The following is a 26,362-nucleotide window of genomic DNA, read 5'->3' as shown; positions in this document are numbered from 1 at the left end:
AAAAGATTATTTGTTACAACGGTCTTGAATGATTATGCATCGCCTAAGGTGGCGACAGAAGGGGGAAGGCGGTTCCACTGCGAACAGGTTCTCAGCATAAAAGAATGCAGGAACATGTCAGTGCGACAAAGAGGAACAGCAACCTTATTGCTGTGATCGACACGGGAGGATAAGTACACTGGCTGCGAAATGAGTTGCTGATTCAATGAACGGTGATGGAAAACTTTGTGGAATAAACAAAGGCGCGAGATGTTGCGCCGAGCTTGAAGGTTAGGAAGGTAAAGTGACGATTTCATCTGCGATACACTAGCGGTACGTGAATAGTTCGACATAATAAAACGGGCTGATCGATTGTGCAGGGATTCTATGGATTGAATGTGAGTGGGGTGAGCCGAATCCCAAACTGCACACGCGTATTCGAGTTTCGGACGAACGAAAGTTTTGCAAAGCAGTAATTTTAGGCGCTGTGAAGCTTGGAAAAAATTGCGCCGGAAATAACAGAGAGTGCGATTTGCTTTACCTATGAGGTAGTCAATGTCAGTATGCCATGACAAGTCACCAGATATGTAGACACCGAGATACTTGTAGGCAGACACGCGCCCCAGTCCGATGCCATTAATTCTGTATTCTGAAGACAATGAGGCATTAGTGCATCGCGAAAATGTCATGTACTTGCAGTTCCTGATGTTAAGGGTCATTAACCATTTATTGCACCATTCAGATACCTTGTTTAGGTCAGATTGAAGGGCAAGTGTACCATTAGGGTTATTTATTTCGCGATGGATAACGCAGTCTGCAAATAGCTTTATACTAGAGTTAATGTTATCTGGAAGATCATTTATATAGATCAGGAATAGTAGTGGACCTAAAACGGAACCTTGAGGGACGCCAGATTCAACAGAACAACGAGAGGATGCGTGATTGTTTGCGATAACATATTGGGTTCGGTTAGATAAAAAGCATTCGATCCATTTGAGGATGTTCGCGTCAATTTTCAAAGTGCTGATTTTTAGTAGTTGATCAGGTACTTTATACCTCATCAGAAAAGTCAAGAAAAACACCATGATGAAAGGAGCCTCGGTCTCGAGCTGCTGCGATGGGATTAGTAAATAACAGAAGCTGTGTTTTACAGAAATAGTTTTTCCGGAATCCATGTTTGCAGGAGGTAAAAAGTCATTTGATTCAAGATATGAGACTAGATTAGACTAAATTACCTGTTCTAAAAGGTTGCACTCCTAAAATTTATTATAAGGTTTTAAAAATGTGCGTCGCTGCCGATTGCAGCACATCGCTCGGCTGAATTTTAAGCCGCCCCTCCCATTCCCATTTGACGTCATTTACCCCAATTACGTTAGTAGAGCGAGCTATCCGATTGGCAGCCTAGGGCACGTCATCAATAATTTTTCGAAATTTATGGTTAACAAATGCTGTTCGTAATAGTTGGAATTTTAGTTAATTTGTTTCTATAAAAATAAAGTAACAGAAAGAGAACGCACAAGAACAATTTCTGACTACACTTAAGCACTTTCGGCACACAGCAAGCGTCGTCGGCTTGTCTTACAACCTGCTACATTTCGACGAGAGCTCCGCGATCAGAGTCAGTCTCAGTCTTTTCACGAGCACCATGACTCGACTTGATTCGACTTTGTTGCGTTGTGCGCTGCAAACGTAGCGATTGGCAGTATGTCAAGCGGCGACATCGTGTTCCTCTGCAAGGCAGCAGATGAGCGGACTGGTTGCAGCGCATCGCACTGCCGCTATCCGACCGGCGCTAGGATATGCGCGTTCGCGGCCGTCACTTTACACCGGAGAATTACTACCGCAATAGCCTTTCGCGAGTTCGGTATTCGGGTAAACGCAAGCGCAAGGGCACAGGGCCTGGCCGTTTGACCGTGTCGTTCTACGGGATGAGCAGAAGCGCAAATGTGTGTGGTCTGCACGGTGCAGCCACCTGATGGCACAGAGCTCAACCGCACAAGTAGCAGTAACGAAATGTATTCTTCTTTCCTGGTGGCGTAAATTTTTCGCAGGTGTGTAATCATCAACACGTTGTTTTTGAAATTGTTTAAAGTGTTTTACACTTGCTTAGATCAACTTTAGCGCTTTGTTTGGCTGCTTAAGCTCTACCCCAACAGGTGGCTGGACCGTGCAGACCGATGAGGCCGCTCACGTACGTCTACGCTAAAGTTCCTTCATCAGCTTGAATTTTTGCCTCCAGCCATGCGTCGAAACGCCCAGCTCGCCTGTGGTTACCGGAATACCAGACACGTTCGGCGCTGAGACAAAATGCTCGCAACGCACGCCGCTTCGATAGCTCTCGCTTGGGGTCGACTGTCAAGCAGCTGCCGGAGAGGTTGGAGAGGCTTCGCTCGCTCGCTCCTAGAGAACCGGAAGTCGACGACACGACGTGCCATCGTGACGCAAAGCCAGTGAAGACGGAGCTTAGCCCCGATCACTCGGCGAACGAGTTGAGGAGAAAATGCATGGCCATGGAGGAGGGTAACTTGTGATCATCCGTAGCTCTCTTAACATGAGACGCTTCACACAAGTTGTGGTGCGAATGATTAACTTTAGCTGTACCCTAGGCATCTACAAAATTTGTCCGGACCGTTTCAGGGGCCCTTTAATTAATTTACGGCACAGAATGCAATTTACGATCGTAGCCGGTTAGTTTGCAAGAGCTATCCACTTGAAATTAATTTCCAAGAGGACGCCAGTTTCGATATATCTCTCGAAGTGTGGGACAAAATACATGGGCATTCCAGTTACCTTAGCTCTTCAAGACATAAAAAAGCGTTTTGTTAGAAAAGTGGAACGGTACGTTTCGGCGGCGACTTTGATGGCGCATATCTCTACACTGGTGCCATTCTGGAAATTAATTCCAAGTGGATACACCTAGCAAACTCAGCGGCTACAATTTGTAAATTTATATATGTGCCGTAAAGTAATTAATTAAGAATTTCATTACTGAAATTTCCTTAAGTAGTTGAACATGTGTTTCGATTTCTCGTGCTAGTAATGTCAGCCTCTTCGAACAATACAGCTCAAGGCCACTGTAAACAAATTACGTAATACTTAAAAATGAGCACCTGTACACTACGTGACATATGTTTGACAAGAACCTCATGGTTATAGTATATAGTATAGTGTATTGGTATAGTATACCGGGTGTCCCAGCCAACGTTAGCCAAGCCATTTAAAGAAAGAATCGCTTTTAAAAAGAATGGTGCAAGATACAATCTTTACATCTACGGTGTTCGGTCGTCAGACCTCTGACGACCGAACAACGTAGGTCTTATGTATAATCGTGTCTTGCACTGTGTTTTTTATACATCTTTTATTTATTTGAATGGCTTCGCTAACGTTAGCTGGGACACACGGTATAGCCGTACAAGTTAAGAGTACAGGTTGTACCAGTCAACACCAATGTGTTTGGATAACTACACAAAGTTAGCATAGATTCGTTTAACTTACCGTCTGTACATGCGTACTCTACGAGGGAACGCGTATAAGAATCCAACTTATCTAAAGAAACTATAGTCATATGCAAATCTAATGTAAATGTCGCATTATGATTGTTACTACACAGCCTAATAAATCGCGGCTAAGAGGGGCTAGTTGCAAATACTGACTTGACCGTCGTGCGCTTGTGGATATCTTACGTTAGTAATTAGGTAGTAAAAGGCTAGGAACTGTCTGTGAAACGTAGTGACTGCGTCACTTAACTAAGTCTGACTTCTAAAAAAATAGTAAACAGCTAGTGAAAATGCAGTAATGACTGCGAAAGTTACTGGACTCGTTACTACCTTTCTACTACCTTTTCGCCAAGTGTGTAGGTATCTGTGCACAAAATACGATGCCACTTTAATAAAAACATTCCTTGAATTTTATGCCGAAAGGACAATGCCGGCATGTAACTGCGGTACGTGACATATTTCAAAGTATTGCCTTTTGTCTCTCTGTCACATTAAGGAGTTATTTACTATTGAGTTCCTAAAGAACGTTTCCCGTGAATAGAGTGATTCTGTGCTGTTCTAAAAATAGGCACTATAGATGAACATTAATTTAAGGTGAATTAATGAATAGATTATGGATTTTTACGCGCCAAAATCACGATCTGAAGCACGCCGTTCTGGGTCACCCTGGAATAATTTGGATCACCTATAGGGTTCTTTAACTTGCGCCTAAATGTAAGTACGCAGGTGTTTTCGCATTTCGCCCGAATCGACACGCGGCCTCCGTGGCCGGGATGCGATACCGCGACCTCGTACTTAACAGCCCAACGCCATATCCACAAAGCAACTACGGCGGTTAAAAAGGTGAATGAATAAATTACAGTTCTGCAATAACAAAACGACCACTCGTATCGTTGGCGTGCCGATTATTCAGTAGTCTATGGTTTCTGCATATTGTTTAGTGTGAATATCTACTTGATTCCGCATGAGCATGCAATTCTCTCTGTCTGGAAAGTCTAGCAAGTATCATGACGCGCCGCTACTTGAGAGAGGGCACGCTGATAGCCCTTACTGTGACCTCAGCAAAGCTTTTGAGGTACTGAGCCACGCACTCCTTGTTATCAAGCTTACGCACTTTGATGTTGAGTCTTCAGTTGTTAGTATCTCGCGTAGTTATGTTCTTTATAGATGATCTTCTTTTATCTTCTCTATGTATAGCCCGCGCAAGACGGGCTGTGCGGCGACGATGGCTACGATATGGCGCCAGAGTAGCGCGTGCCTTCTGTACGAAAACAAAGCACGCTACTGACAGCGTTCTCTTCCTAATATAAACCATGTACCTATATAATCATAATACAAAACATTGACACGCGAAATGATAACGTGTATAGAGATGCGCTCAAATATCGCATTATGGAGTATCGTATTCGTCGGTTAACGTATTTTTGTCCTTTTCGAGAACTAATAAGAAAACGTGATGCGTGTCAGCGGCCTTCTCAATTCTAGTCGGTAGAGCGAGGAATCATTCCCATCTAATTATTGAAATAGTTGCACAGACGGGTCTCTCGGCAAGTTTTCTTCCTTTTTTTTTTCTTCTTTCTTTTTGCGTGTTTGTAGGAGGGTGTGTCGGAGGGTGTCTTCCAAGGCAGTCGACGCTCGAATATTTAGCAAACTGTTTGTTGGACCAACTGAGCATTTTTACCCGTGATAATAACCCTGCTGCATGGCTGAAGAAAGGCCGAAATAGAACGGCAAGGAGCATTTCAAGATATCATGTGGCGGACATTCAACGTGTCACCTCATTTACAGAACAAGCTGGGCTCGTGAGAAAGCACTGACGGGAGTGCGGCAATATCCCTATGCGATGTATATATAGTTCCCATGATTAGCTCACTCTGGACGTCAGGGTATCAGTGAGCACATGTAGAAAACGCAGCTTCGATTGTCGTCTGCAATAATGGAGCGCTTCTTCAGACTGTTTTCCGTGCGCACGACCGCATGCTTGTGCTTGCAAAGGTATGAGTAGGTAGGACTACCACGGTCAAGTATGGGCAGTTGGGCCCACAAACAATTTTGCGAAATATACAGACGCCCCGTACGGGCACTGAGCACAGTCTTGTTCTAGCAACTGCTTCCTCATGTTGTTCAAAGCTGGTGCACATCATTTGTTAGCGAGAACTCTGTACTCACCTTTTACAGAACTGTTCAACAGTTTGAACGACGCACGTTTCGCCGTCCAAACTGTTCCAACACTTCTGTGAGAGTGGAGCGCAAAGTTATTGCTAATACATTTTACTAGTTGTTTAAGTCATTGCAAATGTGTGGAAAATGGATATTGAAGCTAAAGTACTTTCGACCCCAGACTACCAGAATGAAGCATTGTTCCCATTCAATATGGCTTCACTTTACCGTAGTCAGACCCTGCACACCCTACTACTAGATCTGCATGGGTTGGGTGGTGGTAAAGGCTATTGCATGGCAACAATGCATTCGTTCTCGGCGTTCATGTGTCGGGTGTCGGAGCAGCACTGTGACATCAGGAATGTTTTTTAGTAATTTTCTGAAAGCCATCGCGCTCCCCTCCTTCCCTGATTGTGTGACACGCGGTAGACACATACTGAGCACTTCTTTTATTTCGTAAACGAAGGAGTGATGACCTGAACCAAGGAGAGTGAAAAGCAGCATGAATAGAGCGAGTCGGCACGTATTTATGAATACGGGACAATATCTTATTTTTGAAAATTGCCCAGTTCACATCGACACTCCTACGTAACGATTCCGATATTGACAGTTTTCAGTGAAAATTTCAGGTAGAGCAATAATGGCGCCATAACTTGCTCTGGCCTAATTACAAATTATTTTTCTTGAAGACATTCGTTGCTTCGACTGAAGGGAACAATTATAGTGTATCACATGGTGGTCACTTAACCCTTCTGAATAATGAACAGAAGGCACTAAGTCAGGATTATTAGGCATAAAATCCAAAGTACCTGTTACGATTTGTCTCACCCATTATGGGCTAGATAAGATGACTACTCGCTGTGGCTGTTGCCCCTTCTTGAATACCTCAAATAATATACATCTTAAAAGTCATAAAAATACACAGGACGACAGCAGTAGAGGAGAAGCTGACACAACATTGTTTCTTACAGCAATGTAAACTAATCTCTGACATAATAGACAAATTTTCTTTTTTTATTAGATGAAAAATACAACACCCTTTTCAGTGCAGGAGCCGGGGGACGAGGGGGAACACTGGCAGGTGACACCAAAAAACAAAATCCTTATTCCCTCTCCCCAAAGCCCATTATATACCTGGCGCTTTCCGTGGATTGTAGCACCACCTTATGACCATTTGCTGCAAGGCATGCATGTGGTCACCTCTACATCCCTCGTTTCCACATTTTTTGGGGCAGGTCCCTAGAATGCAAAACGATACAGAGTTCGGCAAGTTGGTACTGTAACATATTCTTGGGTTGTAGAGCGAAGTGACACAGACAGAGACTAGAAGCAGACAGGACGAGCGCTCGTCCTGTCTGCTTCTAGTCTCTGTCTATGTCACTTCGCGCTGCAATCCAAGAATAGGTCCCTAGAAGCTCAACCGTCGCTGTGGACTTTCATTATGCGACTACCGCAAGTCTGTGTCAACATTTCCTGCAGCGCTACTTTTGGCTGCGTTAAATCTTCTCGAGGTGCAGGCTGCATGATCTCGGGAGGGGCAGGTGGATAAGCTGCCAGTTGAGCTGGGGTCGCTCGCAATGAATAAAGTAGCAGGTGTCCACGATTACGCTGAAGGATGCCTCTGGAGGTGGGAACAAGTAGGACCGTGGACGCCGAGCCTGTGAGAGTACTTCGCCATTGCAGCATGTATCGGTGATCCATACGTAGCCTCTGGGACTCAGGAGGGCCAGTAGACTTGAAGCATGATGGCGATTGTAGGTCATCGCTTGTAGGCCATACCTTGTTCCACGAGTCATTTTCCCTGAAACTCGCGTGGCATGGTAATGATGGCACTAGTTCACTCGGCAGTCTCGGGAGACTGTAATTCCCTTCCTATCGGGACTTGAGCCGTTGAAATGTCGTTGGGACTGGGCGAGGTAGGGATCAGTGCCATTGAAGAGCACGTCCTTCACCGTGCACACCACGCTCTCTGCTTCACCATTGCTGGAGGAGTACCTCCTGCTGCTGGTCTCGTGACAGTAGCCGCATGACCGCGCAAACTCTGCGAATTGGTTTGATGCAAATTGCGGTCGGCGTTCGGTCTGGAAAATGTCTGCTATGCCAAAATGCGCAATGCAGCTCTTGATCGCAGAGATGACTGTTGGTGCGGTGGTGGACCCTAAAGAGACTACTTCGGGAAACCTGGAATAATAATCAGCAATCAGGATGTAATCGCGCCCAAAGTTGAAACAGATAGATGCCAATGTGCTGCCACGGCCTGTCGGGCATAACCGTTGGCAACATATGCTCAGAAAACTGAACTCGAGTCTCGGCGCATATGGCACACGGGGTCAACATGAGCTCAACATGCATGTTACAGCTGGGCCACCAAACAGACTATACCTGGCCCATTCGTGGCTGCTGTGCATGCATTCCCCGATGTCCTTCGTGTAAGCGGGCGAAACTGTCCTGGCGTAAAGCTGAAGAAATGACAAGTCGTCAGTCCAGCCAAATGATGCTGTCGTATATGCTCAATCTGTCCCTATCCTTCCGAAATTGAGCGATCTTCAGAGGCACCTTATTTTTGTCTGGCCATCTTTTGATGCAGTACGTCATGACCGCAGAGCTGACTCCATCTTGGGCTTGGTGTATGCGGACACCTTCTAGCCGTCTTGGTACAGGAGGCGGTAATTCCTTGAACACTTCATTGACAAACAACTCCAGAGTGTCTACCCTAACCGTCACAAAGGCCTGACATAGGCAAGAGCTCGAGCCCTCGCCCTAGTCTTTGGCGAAGGCACATAGGACGCACCAGCCCTATACACCGACGTGGCCCGGTACCCATAGGCGGGCCCTGTGCATATTCGTACAAGATAACACACTCTGTGGAGGCTTCGGCCTCGGTCATCCGTGTGGACAGTGGCGCGGTGCAGGAGGCCTCTGTCACCCTGGCCGTGATACACGCTTCAACCATACGGGAACCAGACCTATCAATCACAGAGGTCACTGATTCGAAAACCGCCTTTAGGACTTTGGCAAATTATTTGGCGACACCTTACACATACATCCTTACATCATTACAACCCACAGCGTTACACAGGGTGCGTATCGCCTGGACACTCATACACGCCTCTCTCCATGGTAAAGAATGAATGACTGAAGCTTCATTTCCCATTGAACAAAGCTGGAGAGTGAGGAAAAAGCCGCAAAGAGACAGCTTGAGAATGCGGTAAAGCAGTAGACCGAGAGCTCGCTAACTGGGCGCCATTGGAAGAGCAATCCAAACCAGACGACGCACCGACAGAATCAGTGAACTGCACTTAAACGCTAACACATTACATACTTAGCAGGAGACACTTCTCACCACTATGCCATTTCCATAAAGGAGAAGATTCCGTCGCGTGGCAATAATTACAAACAAATCCATTCCCCTGTCTCTTTACCTTCACCTCCTCCACTCCACATAATATCCCTCATACTATGGCCAGGGATGGAAGCGGCCAAGGAAGCTATGGAGCAGCTCTGGCAGCAGAGAACCTGGCGCATTGGAGCAGGTTTCGGGCAGGAATCGTTTCTTTTGGCGCAGAATATATGCATTTTGGAGCATACTAGGTAAGGCTGAACATTAGAGAAGTACAGACAAATCAGCTAAAGATGTTCTGTACTTGACTTTGCAGAACACTATTAGGTTACGGTGAATCTGTTCTGCGGAAGCACTCAAGGTGGAGAAACGTTCACATAAGGAAAAAAAATGTCATACTCACGGCAAAGGAAACCCAGCTTCCTTCCTCGGAAATCACTATTAAAGGGACACTAAAGTGAAAAATGATTTCTCCTGCATCAGTGAATTACGGTTCTACAACACGAAAACCACCACTCTTACAACGATAAGACGTTTGGTAAGCCAGAAAAAGCGCAAGAACGAAATACGAGTGGCGACGCCTACTTATGTTCCCGCACCTGGGGGCCACTGTAACGTCTTGGATTTTGATGGCATTTTCTAGGGCCTACTAATTATATATATCGGTACAGATTGGGTACATTGTGTTCTAAAGGAACCGAATATTAAACATGGCAAGTTTCGGGAACCTTTATTCAGCCAACGCGGCCCAAATGCGAAAATATACTTTGGAATCCCTGACGTCACGCTGACGTTCCGGCGCTGGGGTTTCGGCGCGAAATTCAAATACTGATACTTGGACCTTCATTTTCTCATCCAATAATTAAACGATTTTTTTTAAATGAATACCTGCAGGGTTCTCACACAATGCCTCATTAGTCTAAGCTGATTAGTGTCCCTTTAGTGTCCCTTTATGTTACATGCCGGACATGGCAACTGAATGTGGCCAAAAAAAACAAAAAAAAACGAAGGGATTTACGCGAACAGCCCCCACTGCACGTCGCTAGGCTTTTGTTAATACAAGCAACTAATATTTAAGCTTAATTAGCTGACATTTATTACCTCACTCATTGGACAAAGATATTCGATAAGGCAAATCCTAGGTTGGCTTTAAATCCAATTATCGCTTACGTTTCGACATCCTCCACAGCTTTTTCACTGAGATCTTGCCGATTAAGTAAGTTCATAATGTTAGCTAATCAGTATTTCTTGTTCATTGTACGCGAATACATCTGACTGTGACAACCATGAATGATACCCATCAACATACAGTGAACGCTGTTCGCGTAATGTCCTCAGTTATTTTTTTCAATTCTTGGTGACATTTTTTTGCCATAGAAGATTACCACAGAATAAATGCGCATGTATTTTTTTGGTCATTGCATGTTTCACAGTATTCCACATGGCTTGTCGAGAAGAAAATGAAACTGTGACATTTATGAAGGGAATAAATGAAAAAAAAGTGTTTAGTGGTTTTCTTACCAGCTTCACCGATATTTTGCACAAGCTCGAATATTAGAGCTCCCTTAGAGTAATCTTAAAACAGTGACCGTTGTTTTGAACAACAAACTTTCGGACTGGGTCTGCAAGTCGCATCCTGAACACGATTGCCACTAACGCAATTTCTGTCGTTCGAGTATTCTCCGACCTTTTACGGCCGTCATTTGGCCATAGACTTGAACCCGTTTTACATCTTCGGTTTTGCAGAATATAGAGTACCCTGAGTGAAAATTTGAGGGACGAGTACAGTTGACGTTGCATATTTTGGTCAAGAAGTTTCGAAAAAGCAAGCAGCTCGTTTGTCAGCATGCCGCACTACGATCCTGTGGTGCAGGGGCGAAATGTATTTTAGCGTTACACGCATGGTGTTAGCCTTAATCGATGCAGATTTGCCAATAGGGAGCGCAAACCAGCCCTATGTAACGACAGATCACACGACCTATTCCCTCAGCTAAAACTGCGGCGTTCTTTCCCGACTGCCCCATTTAAAGAGCGCCAGCTCAAATCATATTTATATGGTCCGAATATTACGCAAACGTGTAAGACATATTTAAAGCGTTCGTAATGCGTTGTATCCAAAGTAGTTTCGTTTTCCTGCGGCCAAGTTACAAGGCGCCTCGAAACACACCCACACTTCAATGACGCCGACGTTGTAACGGATTGATTTAGCTCGACTTGTGGGGCTAAATGCTAGCCAACACACGGCTGTACGGTTTGTCACTGAACACGAACATCCCGCAAAATTTCCCGACTTCATTCCAAGTTAATGTTTACGTGCACGCAAATTCGCTCAGCTCAGTGTTCTGAGCAAGCTGGAACAACTGGCGCAGCACTTCCATCCCTGTGCGGCCTACATTGTATCACTGCACATGAGAATGCCCGCACCCTCTGGGCTACCATCACATTCCTTTATCCTCACCTTTCTCCCGAGATATTGCACTGACCAGCTCAGACCGGCCGGAGCAGCGAAGGTTCATACAGCGGGCACGCGGTGCGGTGCGACCCAATGGCGCCCTTCCATTTTATACGAGGAAGGCGTGTCATGCCAAAAGGAATAAACCTTTGTCTCTCTCTCTCTCTCTCTCTGTGCCTCCTCGCGCACTATTCAGGAACACTGATGGGACGGCAGGCGCATATGGCTAAGTCGTTTTTCATCGTCGCTCCTCATTCTTTTCTTCTTACCTGCGTTCTCCCCTTACCTTTTACTCCAATGTGAAGTAGCAGGCCTGAGACATGATACTCCGGCCAAGCTCTTCGCTTTACCTCTCATTAAGAATTCGCCTCTCAGTTTCTCTTCCCATACAAATGTACCGGTGACTCAACAAATAATAAAAGTCATCGAGCGCTTAATTCGTGTGAAATAGAGGTTTTCATCCCCCTTCTCCCCTACTTTTGGTGAGTCTGCTATTTCAGTGTCTCAGTAAAATGAAAGGACATTGGAGCCATATTCAACTAGGCCAATCTCTAAAGTGCTGCAATAAAAACTGGGCCCATACTGGAGACAGTATAGCCTGCAGTCGTATAAGTTGCGTTGCGTGGTCACGCGGTGCTCTCAATTGGTGTGCTGATGTGGTAGAGTCACCCACTTCATAGATGTGCAACACGTTGTCCATGTTTCGCCATTTACTGCACTGCATTATATCGAATGACCTGCTATTGCTGTATAAGCAGTGTTCAACGAAATTGTACAACCGATTTCCAAGAAGGAAACTTTGACAATCACTATGAGTGGTTGCTATTGGAATTTTTATTTCATTCTTTCGTACGGGTATTTCGTTAAAAAAAATTCACACAATTCTTTTGTTTTTTCTCAGTTGTGTTTTATTCTGCCAGCCACCTTGCGCTAGTTTCCGGCCAACTGCAGTCTTGGTTTTCAGAACCTGGTGGCTCTTCAACACGGCGGCCTATACCCAGGCGGCTACCAGAAAAGTAATCAGAGAGGAAAAGAAAAGCAGACAAATGTTATTTAGCTAATAAGAAAACAGATTGAATGAACGCTTGCGACGAACAAGACAGAGCGATAAATTGTACTGAAGCCGTTCACGATGATAGATGTAAGCGAATAACTGAGCCTTTCTACAAATCAATTTGTCTTCCATAATAAATGATGCGCTTGAGGACTAATTTAGGTATTTAGGTAGCGTTTGTTACTTCATTGCGTAATTCCGTGGAAGACAGAACGTTTAGCCAGAAGATCTGCAGCAGCCGATTCATTTTATCTGTGTTGTCTACAGCGGACGGCCTGGGCGGAGAAAGTGACTGCCATCTTCCTCTCCCGCACATGTCACATGGGAAGAGGGTGGCGAGAGAAGAGGTGCTACACACACAGTTTCACCATAGCGTCTACACGACGCCACAGTGCTATCTATGATGGGACAGCACGTACAGCGACTAACGCACCCCTTTGAGCAGTGCTCCGTAAGTAATTGTCCAAAATAGCGCCTCTCTGTTTCCACAATATACATGTATATATCTCGCACCCCTCAAGTCGGCTGCGCAAGAGCACACACATTTTGCATAGCCGGTGATAGACCATCCACCACCGGACACGAAAACGGGCGACAGCTAGGGGCAAAGAAAGCCATTCAAGCGCATAATTCACTTCTTAGTGCGATTATCAATCTTCGACTACTTCACGCAATTTTACTATGCGACCCTTTTGGTATGTAACCGTCTTCCCAGACCGCTTCTCTAAAAAGAAAAAAAAAAACTCCTTTGCTAGGCGGCATCGGACCCATGTCTCACGGGTACCTGAAGCATAGCAGCCCCCCGTTTAACGAATTCCACCGCGAATTCAGTGGATAGGTACTGCCTTGTGACTAAGCTAAACACAGCGACCATAAATGCAGCGGGTCCTCAGCGTGAGCGTCACGTACGTGTCTTGCAAAGTGATTGCAACGCTTTTATTTAGGTCGTCGTGCCGCCATCGTCGTATTTTTTTCGAGCGTTAGGACTAATGAAAATTTTCAATCGCACTTCCACCATTACGAGGAACGATTTGCCATTTCTGTTGTCCACCCCGCTGCATGATCTATCTGTACTCGGTTACCTGCTCCCTGATTCTTCCAAATTACAGCTTAAAGATTAATATGGAAAGCCGGATAACAAGGGTGACCATTATGGCCATCACAGCAATGAGACCTACCTACCTGGGTTGGTGACGTCCTCAATAATGCAGGCGGCGGACGCGCTGCAGCTCTTCGGGATCTTTGATGCCCTGGACCACATCTCGGTGGCGATCTCATAGCGCCTGACCATCTGTGAAGATGTCAAGTCTGATAGGGGATAAAGAAGTGCGGTGCAACAGATATTTGGCGAGGAAGCAAAAAAGGCTTAGCATTTATTTGTACATTCGACATCACTAATGAGGTGCTTTCGACAATACGTGGACCATCGCCTCGTAGCGCACAGTCAGAACTACGGTGCGCGTCAAAGCACAGGCAGTGTTCCGCCGCAAACCCTCCAGTGCGTGATGCCATGTTGAAACGAAGGTCCAGGGACAAACTGTCGTGCACAACACGTACATTGACAACGAACTCGGTCTTCCCGCGACATCAGTTAGGTCAGTTCGCTGTGTCCGCCTGTCCTCGCGGATCAACTGGCAGGTTTATCGTAGTGTTCGTGCTCCTCGAACGGTGTTCTACCGACACGCGGTGGCGATGTGTCGGTCTGACACAGTACGCCGGGAAGCTGCTGTTTTGCCTCAGAAACGGGCGCTTCTCAACGCTGGTCTGATGAGAAGCTCCGCCAGTGGCGTTGCAGGCGTCGCCCATTGACAGTGCTCGATGCGATACCGGCGAAAAAAACATTCGAGTTTGTCAGCTTGACGTCTGCTGTGCGTTCCACCAGTGTATGCACCACGGTATGTTGGTGGGTCTGTGGATTGTGGAGCGTACGTTGCGCGCCCGTGTTTCCTCTGCGAAAATGATCGAGGAGCGCCAAACGCACAGCGCTCTCACCCGTGGACATTTTTTTTTAAACCTCCACGCGGGACGCGCACTCGGTTCTGTGCACGGCGGCGACGATGGTGCCAGAGAAAACGCGCTTCGAGTTGCGATAATATTGCCATCGCGAAAATACATGCTTTTCAAGCCCTGTATAGCATCTGCACTCGCGACAATGACGTAACGATCTATAGTCCAGTATTCTGTAGCCATCTTCGTTTTCGTAACCATTCTGAACGCGAACTCCCGTTCAACAAATCCGAACACCGCGCACCACCATCACCGAGATTTTAGCGTGTCCTCTTGCGCCAATTATTAAGTACATGACACGTTAGGAACAGACCTATGGGGCGTCTTTAGCGCCTGGCAGTTAGTCGGTGCGGATAGCCTTGCGCGCGCTGCAGGCGACTACGGGCAGTGGCGCCTGCGCACGCATCTCGGAAGCAACGGAAAGCGAGAGGCGCCCGCAGTATAGCGCCCCCCAGCAGTCATCCGCAGCGGGGCTCTCAGCGTAGCCGCCCTTTCATCATTCCCCTAGCAAAGACAGCTCTTCGCTCTATTGAATGTCGGCCAATTAAGTGTGGTCGACATGGCATCGTCGCCGGTGTCCCACCGCCAGTATCGTCGTCATACCATTCGTTGTCATTATAGATTAATGTGCAGCGCATTGCAGGAGTTAAACACAAATGCTGATCTGGGGCAGTCGGAAAAATGAGTGCGTTCGCAGTAAATGATTTGAACTCGCTCAACCAGTTCTTCGGGGCGAAACAGGGCAGCACTCTGCCAAGTGAAACAAAATAGAACAGCCTGACTTGCAAGTGGCGCAAATGACGCTTCTTGTCGCCATGCCAAAGTCCATGCATAACACGCGCCTTATAAATGAGCGACGCCTTAAAATGGCAGTCAGTGCAGGCTTCTCTGCATAGTGCATCTTAATGCGAAAAATCTAACTTTGGCGAAAGCGGAAGATAATTCTCGACAAGTGAGGTCGGTGCTATATTCTAGAAATGCCATTATTTAGCAATCGCATATTAAACTTCTTCAATGTACTTCCGTCAACCCATCACACCATGTGTATGGCGTTGCGTCATGCTCCACGGTGCACATTTCTACATCCTTGCATCGCAGCTGCCCATGACATCTTTAGAATACCGCAGCAAATTATCGCGTTACCGACTTTTTCATCAAGTATACTAGCCGCCTGATTTATGTAAGCATCCAATGCTTCCCCGCAACGCATTTTCCACAGACTAGAACGCAGTTATCAAGTCGGTGTTCCATCATTGTCAGGCTAATTTCTCTTCCAACTCTTACCTACCATGCACGTCAAACGAATGCAATCGCCTCCACGCATCAGTTGCACCTATTCTAGACGAACATGCAGTCTTGGATGTCATACCTAGCCATGAATAGTAGGGAAATAATCGTCTTTATATATTTTATGTTGTATTTGTAGCCTTCTGTTCATTATCGAACTTTCTTTCTCTCATATCAGATATTGAACAAGCAGCAACTGCAAAATGATTTTACTCCTTACTTCATAATACCCTCTCCTGCCTCTAATTTAATTTTACATAGAGGGTACCTGTAATAAATAAATAAATAAATAAATAAATAAATAAATGCCCCGTGGTTGCTTAGTGGCCATGTGGCGTTGAGGTGACGAGCTTCAAGTGGCGGTTTGAATTCTGGCCATGGCGCCCGCATTTCACTGCGGGCCAAAAACGGTCATTTCCCAATTTCACGTACACCTTATGGGGCACCATGTGGGCAAAATGAGTCTGAAGTTCCTCACTACGGTCTGCCCCATAATAGGATGTTGGCTTATGGCACTTGACACCCCTGAATTCAAGAGAACTCCCAAGCCGTGCGTTGCAGCATGGCACGACAAATAAATAAGTGACTATACTGCTGCTTTTTGTATCGTACATAGAGACGATCCCACGGGCTCAAACGCGGACACCTGTGAATGTTTGTAGGGGGCCTATTAGGATATTCACACACACTGGTTGGCAACACTGCGCGCGATTTCAACAGACCCGTTGGCCGATCTTACCAGTGACACCCCCTATGGTGTAGATGCAACCTTCAAGAACGACGGCAGCGAAGTTGCTCATGGCCTCAGGCATGCCGGCTAACTGTGAGAACCTCGCTGTCCTCACGTCGAACTTCTCCACTGAAAAACGGTGAATGAAAAGTGCCAATAAGAACGAGTCAGAATGCTTGGCTCGGCTTCAGGGTCGAGAAAAATAAGAATAAATTGACATAGCGGAAAGACGGTACAGCGCAGAGCTCGAGTTTCTTTACGCCCTTTGCGATAATCAGAATTACAAAATTTATGCAGGTCCCCTGCATTGCTGGAACCGGCGCAAGATAACTTTCGCATCTATTCCGCCGATGCGGCCTACCGGATTGCCGGTGCTCCATGCCACCACTCCTCCTCCTCCCTCAGCGCACGAGGTGTCTCCACTTTAAGGCCCAACAACAAGGAACAAGTTCCCGACGATTTTCGGCGTTAAGCGGCGGACGTCTGCCGGCTGCCATGCTGTACTAGACATTTCGTGCGTCGACGATGTGATCTGGCATGGGCAGACTTGGGCGTCAAGCGAGCGTCGCCCCCCTCGTCACATTAGAGAGTTGGAGCTTAGCGAGCCAGCGTAGACACCACCGCGCAAGTTGTACCGCGCATGCGCGCTGGCGTCTACGCTGACCCGCTGAGCTGTAACTCTCGATTGTTCGTTCTTGCTTATGCCGGCCGATGCAAAATCTTTGGGAAACGTGATCCTTGCGGTTGAGGCGGCTTAATTACGTCATCGCATGCGCCAACCAATCGTCGCCGCTACGCGTCCTCTCCTCGCTCTGACGTATTACTGGCGTCAACCAACGGCCGAACGAAACTCTCGTTTCTCTCGCCTCCTTCCTCTGGCGCAGCCCTTTTCCCCCATTGTCACTGCTCGCAACCTCCCCTCCTTCACCGCCGACCACAACAACTGAACCCGCAGGAGAGCCCTAACCTTCGTTTCCGTTGCGTTTCAAATTAAATCAGCAGTCCCAACTGAAATCGTCAGTTGACGCTTATCTGTTGTACCGAGATCCGTCTGTGATATGGCGCAGTTTATTAAAAAGGCACATTCAGGCTCCTATCATACATATATTCAGTTCCGGTCTCAAAATTGCTTCGTGCACCTAATAGGACAGTTAAGTGAACACCAAAATCCAGCTATATCGAAAAATTAGGCCTCTCTAAAAAGCAATTCACCATTCGTAGTGCGAGCACAACTTTCGTAATCGAGGAAATAGCAACAAAGAAATATTGAAGTGGCGCAATCTATTTTTTACTCTGGTACACCTCATGTGACGCCAGCGCTGGCTGATTCACTTAGAGTGGCAAAGGAGTGATTGTCATATGGTGATTACGTCACTTGAAGCGGGCGATTCAAACCGAGGAGCAGCAAGGGACCAAACGTGGCTATTTTCTATGCAAAAAAGTCGCATATCGGCACACAAAAAGCTATGATAGACTTCTAGAGAAATGATCTATCGGTATAATTCGGCCTAATCGGTTGACCTATATTCGAAGATCCAGCTTTTGCGACAGTTAAAAAGTGACACTCTTAACAGCAAGAGGACGATCGTTAAACTAGATATGACTCAAATAGATAATAGGGGTGGTGACGCCATCTGGATCTTCACGCAATACTTAATTCTGTAAATACCAATTGAATGGAGAAAAGACAAAAAGCATCAGTATCCCGTTATAGAGGTCCTGCAGCACATATATTAAAAGGTGAGAGACTTGCCCGATAATAAAGCCTATCAAACTTAGCCATAACGTTTAATCAAGCCCGGCCTATAGCCGTCGTGTTTATTAATTAGTCAGAATGTACGGCCAAAATACGCAGTGATTACGTCCCTAAAGGAAAACGCAAACAATCTTTCTAGACAATTGTGTGCGCTCAGCAGAATGCCGCGGGAGTAATTTGTGGCTCGGTTTGTTTATGAGGGCATAATATAGGCGACTGGACGGGTTCATTAAACATATTCCCAAAAGTGTTTCAGAGCACCTTTATTATGGTCGGCGAAAAAATACCGGAGACGTGGGGATTGGCCGGAAAAGACCCGGAAATTTTACCGCCCCTGTTTCTCGTCTTAACTTAAATAAAAATAAATGTGTCCTAATCTTGTTCTAAATGATAATATGATGGAAAAATAACGGTATGCCAAACATTCATATCGATGGGAGTAAAATTAGCGGTAGGCAACAACATTAAAACAACGAACCTCATGCAATGTAGCCGCACCATGCCGAATGACCGCGAAAGTGGGTGCATTTTGCCCAGAGCAAATTTTCAATAACATCGATGCTGCGTTGACACATGACGAAGACGATGCTTAGCGCGCTAACGATTTACAACAAATAAAAGCATACTGGAAGAGCGAGTCTGGGTGCCGTCAAAACCGCCCATGATGTACAGCGTCTCGTTGTCGGCGACCACCATCAGGCCACGACGGGGCGAGGAGATGGATTGCAGCCGCGTCCAAACATCGGTCGATGGGTCGTAGCACTCGACGGTGTCGAGAATAGCGCGACCCGTGTAGCCTCCAACGCTGCAGGCGAGAGTATGGTAATGGTAATTATCATCATCATCGTAGTTAAGCATACACTATGATTAGAAATCTCCCCTTACGGATCTCTATCTCTTCTATGCGTGAATATTGAGGATACTACTCCTTTAAAGGTGAGTGAGGAAAGGACACCACGCCCCATTAAAGGGTCCCTAAAACGGTTCGGGCAAATTTCGTAGACGTGTAAGGTACTTCGCCCGTTGTTTTTTTTTTTGGCGCCTTCGTTGTAATCATGCATAACCAACTCGCCCACCAGCACGGGCTTGGTACAGCTACAGTAAAACCATCGCGCCAGAATTTAAGCGAAGCGTCTCATATTAAGATAGCTACGCACGATTACAAGTTAGCCTGCTCCCTAGCCATGTGTTTCCTCCTCAACTCGTTCGCCGAGTGATCGGGGCTAGGCTCCGCCTTCACTGGCTCTGCGTCATGATGCGACGTCTTGTCTGCTTCCGGTTGTCCTGGAGGAACCGCGCGAAGCCTCTCCAGCCTCTCCGCGAGCCGCCTGGCCGTTGATCCCCAGCGAGAGCTATCCAAACAGCGTGCGTTGCGAGTGTTCTGTCGCAGTGTATAGCGTGTCCGGTATTCCAATAACCACAGGCGAGCTGGGCGTTTGTTAAATCCCCTCTACACTACTACCGCTGTGATGAACGAACTTTAGCGTAGACGCAGTAGACGTACGTCAGCGGCCTTATCAGCCTGCACGGCCAAGCCACTTGATGGCACAGAGCTTAAGAAGCCAGACACAGCACTGGTATTAGTGTAACCAAGTATAAAACATGTTAAACATCTAAGAAGACAGTGTGTTCGTGGTTATGCTCCTGTCGAACATGTACACCAGCAGCAACGTAGAATGCACTTGGTTACTGCTATAGTGTAGTAGTACACTTCAGTTACTGCTATATTAGCTCTGTTGGTTGAACTCTCTGGCACCAGGTGAACGTGAATGGCAGGGTGCATGCCGTTCACGTTTGCGCCTCGGCACATTTCGTAACACGCCCATTCCGACACGCTAACCTCTATAGCAGTAGTAAACCTCCGGCGTGATGTGACAGCCGCAAACGCGTAGACGCTGGCGTTGATCGGATACTGACAGCCCCATGCGACGCAGCCACTCCGCTCGCATGTGTCCTTGCAGAGGAGCACTGCGCCGCACCTTGACATGTTGGCGTTCGCTAGATTTGCAGGCCACAACGTAGCAAGGGCGATCCATGGGGCTCTCGAAAAGAAAGGGAGAGACAAACACTCATCGCACAGATCGTGTCAAAGCAAGCCCAAGCGTAGTAACACAAGCAGACAACACTTGCTGTGTGCCGGAGGTGCATGAGTGTCGTGATAGAATGTCGTTATGTATTATCTTTCTGTTATGTTTATTGCGACAGTAACTACATAGACACTCCAGCCGCATTGTATGCCGTCGTCGTCGGCGTCGCCGTGATGTTCCGTATAAAGTCCAAGGGCGATAACACCGCCGCCGCTCGTCGTATGCGTACGTGCGAGGGAAAGCAGGCGAGGGAGGAGGGAATCCGATGATCGTGGCTCAATCTGGCGAGCACGAATGAAGAAAGCGGAGAGAACAAGTAGCAACTGCACACTTCGCGACCGGGCGCGGCATTTAGGGCCTGTTTACGCTCGAGCCGCCTATCGCCGCAAGCCGCACCGCACGCGGGCGGTTCGTGAAAAGCGGGCGGTCGTCGCGATAGGCCACAAAGTTGCATTTACGCTGAAACCGCATGGTGCCGTGCGGTTCGCATGCGCCCTCTGGTTGTCCAAAACAGGCAACCAGCGACTGGCAACATGCAACAGCGAGTTGTCAGCCTCGTGTGCTGGCGACCAACTAAACTTCACGCATTGCCAGGATTTTGTTATTACGTTTGCTCTTTTATTAGTTATTGTTTTTATCAATTAGCTCTAACGGTTCACATGTGCCGGCATCCGCACTCCGATTTGGGGATGCGACGCCTGCTGAAAGCTGGCAACCGTTCGGCCGTGTGCAGAGCAAAGCTGTTCGAAGTCGGCAACTATCGCAAACAGCAGACGACACTGGCATATTTTTGTCGATGTAGGTTGAAGCTTCCACGTCATGGCGAAATATTGCACTGTCACGTTCTGTGCTGCATGTGTAGCGTTGACGTGGTGACCTACCTTTGGAACACTGTGCAGTCATCTTACCTGCGCCACTTCTTTGTTTGTTTATTGCTACTGCATAATGTTGCGACAACCTACATCACTATGTACTCGGTTGTATCCGACGCGATGGCGCATTTTTTGTAGCTGTGCTAGCGAAAGCTTGTGTTGTGTACAAGCGACGCACCACCGCTCCTCAGCTGGACGAAGCACCAGCGTGGAAGAAACAGGAAGGGACCCCGCCCTGAGTCGAGTTCCAAGAATTCTCGTCACCCCCAGCATCTCGGCCACCGGACAGGGACCAAGAGTTTGCCCCCTTGAACACATGCGGCTCTCGTCTGCGTCTTTTGTAGGAAATAAACTCAGTCTGTTTTCTGCCGCCAACCGATGTGGATTCCTTTCACGGACGGGCCCAGACCCTGTACGTAACAGCTTGCAAGAACGCGCCTACACGAACACACAGGTGTATCTAAGCCAATGACCAAGGGATCTGTCGCAGCAACAGCGTAGCCCGCTGAAGCGCAGCAGCGTTATCTATTATCATAATCTTATACAGATGGCTTTATTATCGCGGAATACAGCTGTGTTGATTGACAAGTCACTTCATCACACGTACACGAAACGTAACATCGATGCATTAGAAAGAATTCAGCGAAAAGCTGTACGCTTTATATTTTCTTAATACCATCCAACTGACTCACCCTCAAAGTTAATGAAAATGAATAATATACAAACATTAAAATTGCGAAGGAAAATTCAAAGGATGAAGTTCCTCTATCTGCTTCAGAATAATCAGCTATCTATTAATCATCAGCAATACATACAACCACTAACAGGGCGATTAACAAGGCACCGGCATGCCAAGTCATTAACTCCGTATTTTGCCAGGACCAACACCTTTAAATATTCCTTGTTTCCTCGCCCAATAACCGAATGGAATAACTTGCCCATATCACTTCTTATTAAGACTGAAAGCATTGAATGTGTTGACACCTGAACATGCGACAACTGAAAAATGTTGTTTGCTTTTATATCTTGCTTTGTTGCAGTGTTTCTGAAATTGTTATTTTTTGTTTTCCTGCAATCATTCCAATGTAAATAATTCTTATTTCAGTTTTGCTACTCACATACCCTTGCATTTCCTTCTTTTTTCCTGTACTTCTGTCCCTCCTGCAAGGGCCACTACAAGGCCTGCAGTATTTTCTAAATAAATAAATAAATAAATGCGCCCATTGGGATGGAACGACTGAAAACTCGAGGGAGCGGCGCCGCTGCAACCGGAAGCGCTGCACATACTTAAAATGTTATAATATATTATGCGCTTTTCTCGGACCGCTCAAATGCGTCACCTAATTATTATCAAGGACCTACCCTAACGACTCAGTACGTTTGTACGCAATCGTCAAAATCGTTTCTTGGTCCCTTTCAGCCAAATGCCAAGTAAATGTAGTAAAGGAGAATTGCCCGAAGCCGTAAAGAGAACAGCCACGGAGATAATTAACAGCCCGTTCCTTAGCAGATAGCATGCAGGCACCTCTAGCGGTGCGCCGTGCAAGTACGTGATAACCCGCATAGGACGTCAATTCTAGAAGTGAGAAAACGTACATGCTAATAACATGACGGCTTAAGAAATAAAAAAAATAAACAAGCTGAGGAATAAAAATAATCAGAGGACCAAGGAGAATTTAATTCCGAATATCACTTCAATTTCAAAGCACCGACACCCCAGCAACCTTCCAGCCATCGCTTAGCCCCCACACCGTACTTATTTATGTTCCCCTGGCTACCCTCGAAACCCAAATCCTTGAGCAGGCTAACTGCCCCCACATTTACCGCTAGACGTATACTGTGACAGTTTAAAACAACATGATCAGCGTGTGCGGCACTTTCGCACGCTGTGCGCGAAACGGAGAAGGAATGACGACAATAAATTGAAGGAGAGATAGGCGAAATTCTAGGTGGCACTTTATATAGAAAAACCGAATTAGGTTGAGTGATTTCACGCTACGCAGATGTAACAATCATCATCGCAACAGTCGTCCATTGGTGTAGTCGATTAGGAAATTTGAAACGAGAGCCGTTCGATAGCATAGGCAAGTGTCACACAACTTGCACCGAGTCATAAATTGATCATTCGATTCAGTGATTCTATGAGTGAGTCTTCACTCCCCACAAAGTGATTGTGAAGAAAGGGAATTCGAAAACGACCTCACATGTATATGCGTCCTGCAGCTATGGCGGCGCTGGCGTCACTGCGGACGTCGTTCATGCTGGCCACCATGGACCACTGGTTTCTCTCCACGTCGTACCGCTCCACCGTGTCGGTACAGTTCCGGCCGTCGGAACCTCCCATGGCGTAAATGTGACCCTGGGAAGACATGACAGCCCGTGAAACGACTGCCAACAGCTGGGAAATCTCCCACGAGCTCAACATGCTAATAATAGCTGATGAAGCTAAAGAATTGCTAGAAAGCCGTGAGACTAGCAAGTACACCGATAATCAAAAGCCCCTTAGCAGATGACAGGCACCCCTAAGGGTCAGTCGCGAAACTACAAAATAAGCCGGATGTGACGTAGCATACACTACGCGAGGGAAGTAGAGAGAAGCCCCGATGGTTCACTTGAGGCACAGTCTGGGTTCTACGTCACTTCTGGCGAGCCGCAGCTGGGGGCGCTGTTTACAGTTTCAGTATGAAAGACACGTTTTTGATGCATCCCTTCATATTTCGCCTATATAATATCGGACTGCGCCTTTCCTGCCTTCTCTGTAACTAATACATTATCACTAGAACTAATTTTCATCCAAATTTTTTGCGACAATTGGCATTCGGGCAGTTACGCTGTAATAGCTCAATTGATGCGTAGTTAGCCCAGCTTCAAGCAATTTTTCCTGAAGGAAATGAAGGCTCCCTGCAGTGGACAGTAGGCCGGTGCGTAGAGGGAAGTGCAGATGCTCAAAGAAGGGAAAGAAATAGGGGCGTTGTAGTTCCGTTGGTACATCCAAGGAATGGTGCTGTCAAAACTAAAGAAAGCCTTCTTTTCTTTCATGCGACAGCAGTGTAACATTCGCAATGAGTTCCCTAAAAGCCCTGCTAGTTTTGCGTCTAGTGGCAGCTTGTTCGATATTTTACCGCCTGTCCCGCCACACCATTGTATGCTTGCGAAATTTCACAGTGCGATCTTCCTCACCAGCGTAATCATCATGAGTTGATCTTTATGTCCACCGCAGCACAAAGGCCTCTCTTGCCAATTACCGCTTTCTAGAGCTATAGCCTATTCCAAGATGCGCCTGCAAATTTCCTCCCTCCATCGCACCTCCTTATTCTATGGCGTCCTCAACTGCGCTTACCTTGGCACCCATTGTATAACTCTAATATTAAGCTAATAATGTAATAGTGTAATAATATCTAATGATGTAACTGTATAATAATGTAATAATGTTTAATAATGTAACTCAGCCTCACGCATTACATGGCGGGCCAAGCTCCATATTTTTCCTTTCAGTGTCGACTGGAATGTCGGTTCCCCTGTATGCTCTGTAATCCACACCACCATCTTCTTGTCTCTGAACGTTACACCTGGAATTTTCTTTTCGGGTATAGAGGTAAGCTCCCGGTCATGATTTAGTAATGCCTGCCGTCCCTTTTAGGCAATCGACCAAGGTAAACGAACAGTGAAGAGGTAAGAGTGAGTGCCGTAAGTGCGCCCTATTCTTTTTCGGCAAAGGAGCACTTCGCTATACCGTGATGTTTCCTGCGATATCCAATGTCCTAATTTGGGTCTGATCAAGTGCAGTTTATTGGATATCTAAGTATTCCACTGTTTCTGCCAGTTAATTTTCAGCTTGTGACGCAAGTATGGTTTAAGATCTGTTGCTGGGATGGGTATGTTTGTGTCCGTGTCGCTAAAGGCTACTGAGGTAGCTTTCTCGTCAGCAGCTCCATTGCCTTTTATGCCACAGTGGCCAGGTACCTAGCATAGGATGATCACTTGTTTAGCATAGGGCAATTTCAACCGTATCTTGCTGAGATATTCCCCGTTGAATCTCACTCCGCATTCTTTCCAATATCATCTTCCGTCACGGCATCCACATTTGTGGACGTGACCTACTTTCGCCATTTCTGTGCAATGGCACGTAGCAAGGAATAGAGCACAAACATTAAGCTTAAGGCAAATTGAGCATACTGATAACCTAAGTTGCTTCCATTTTGCTTCTGAATGGTATGTGTCGTTACAGAGTAGCGCTTTGGTGGAGGCACTACCATGTTTTACGCGATGCTTGACGTGGTGCATGTCGTTACCAACATTGAAACACATTTTTTTCTTACATGAAATGCTTGAGGCCAATGAATAACTTGTGCCTGTAATGCGAACGGGGGCTTTAATTATTTTTATCAAGAAACGTAGCATGACTGACTTGACAATATACAAAATATTTAGTTACTCGGCAATTATAATTATTCATCATAAAATGCTCAATGAGTCATTCTACCACTTTGGTTTGCTTTCAGTGGAGTCTCGAGCTCCACCTGTGTTTCACACATGTATCGACAGTCAATCATATTTCGTGACTGAAGGGGATATATTACCTTGAACAGGTTAACATAGTAAACAGTGGATAGCGTTAGACAGATTATCTCTGATTGCCTGACGTCGATCTCAATAAGTATTTTTCCGCTTTTATTTAGAATTTAGGGCCAGGAAGGATTAGTGCAGGATGCCTTTTGCGCCAGTAGGGGCACGTTTCAAGACTTAGACGATCCCAGGTCCAAAGTAACAACGTTGTGGACCCGCTGTGATTGCTTAGTGGCTATGGTGTTGGGCTGCTAAGCACCAGGTCACGGAATCGAATCCCGGCCATGGCGGCCGCATTTCGATGGGGGCGAAATGCGAAAACACCCTTGTACTTAGATTTAGGTGCACGTTATAGAACCCCAAGTGTTCCGAATTTCCAGAGTCCCCCACTACGGCGTGCCTCATAATCAGAAAGCGGTTTTGGCACGTTAAACTCCATAATCTAATCTAACAACGTCGTGGCTTTTACGCCGGGTGACAGCTGAGGGCGCGGGGTTTCGCGGTTCGTTAGCGTCAATGTAAGATTGGTAGCAGCATTTTAAGTGCAAGACTCGAAAAACCGAAAATGGTAGTAA

General features: G+C 46.5%; 1 protein-coding gene across 1 annotated transcript in view; it reads right to left on the bottom strand.

Moving 5' to 3' along the window:
* Nucleotides 1-7,468: 7,468 nt before the first annotated feature.
* The window catches only part of LOC142568532 (kelch-like protein 10), a 58,396-nt gene continuing 39,502 nt past the window's right edge, over nt 7,469-26,362 (bottom strand). Inside the window, exons 8-12 of the mRNA XM_075678441.1 lie at nt 23,426-23,580; nt 18,889-19,067; nt 16,516-16,635; nt 13,665-13,790; nt 7,469-7,677 (exon numbers count right to left, since the gene is read on the bottom strand). Coding sequence (XP_075534556.1) covers nt 7,469-7,677; nt 13,665-13,790; nt 16,516-16,635; nt 18,889-19,067; nt 23,426-23,580 — 789 coding nt within the window. The remainder of the gene's footprint in view (nt 7,678-13,664; nt 13,791-16,515; nt 16,636-18,888; nt 19,068-23,425; nt 23,581-26,362) is intronic.

This window comes from Dermacentor variabilis, unplaced genomic scaffold (assembly GCF_050947875.1).
Source record: "Dermacentor variabilis isolate Ectoservices unplaced genomic scaffold, ASM5094787v1 scaffold_20, whole genome shotgun sequence".
Classification (NCBI taxonomy): domain Eukaryota; kingdom Metazoa; phylum Arthropoda; class Arachnida; order Ixodida; family Ixodidae; genus Dermacentor; species Dermacentor variabilis.
The sequence above is the reverse complement of the archived record's forward strand: the minus strand, read 5'-3'. Positions and strand labels throughout refer to the sequence as shown.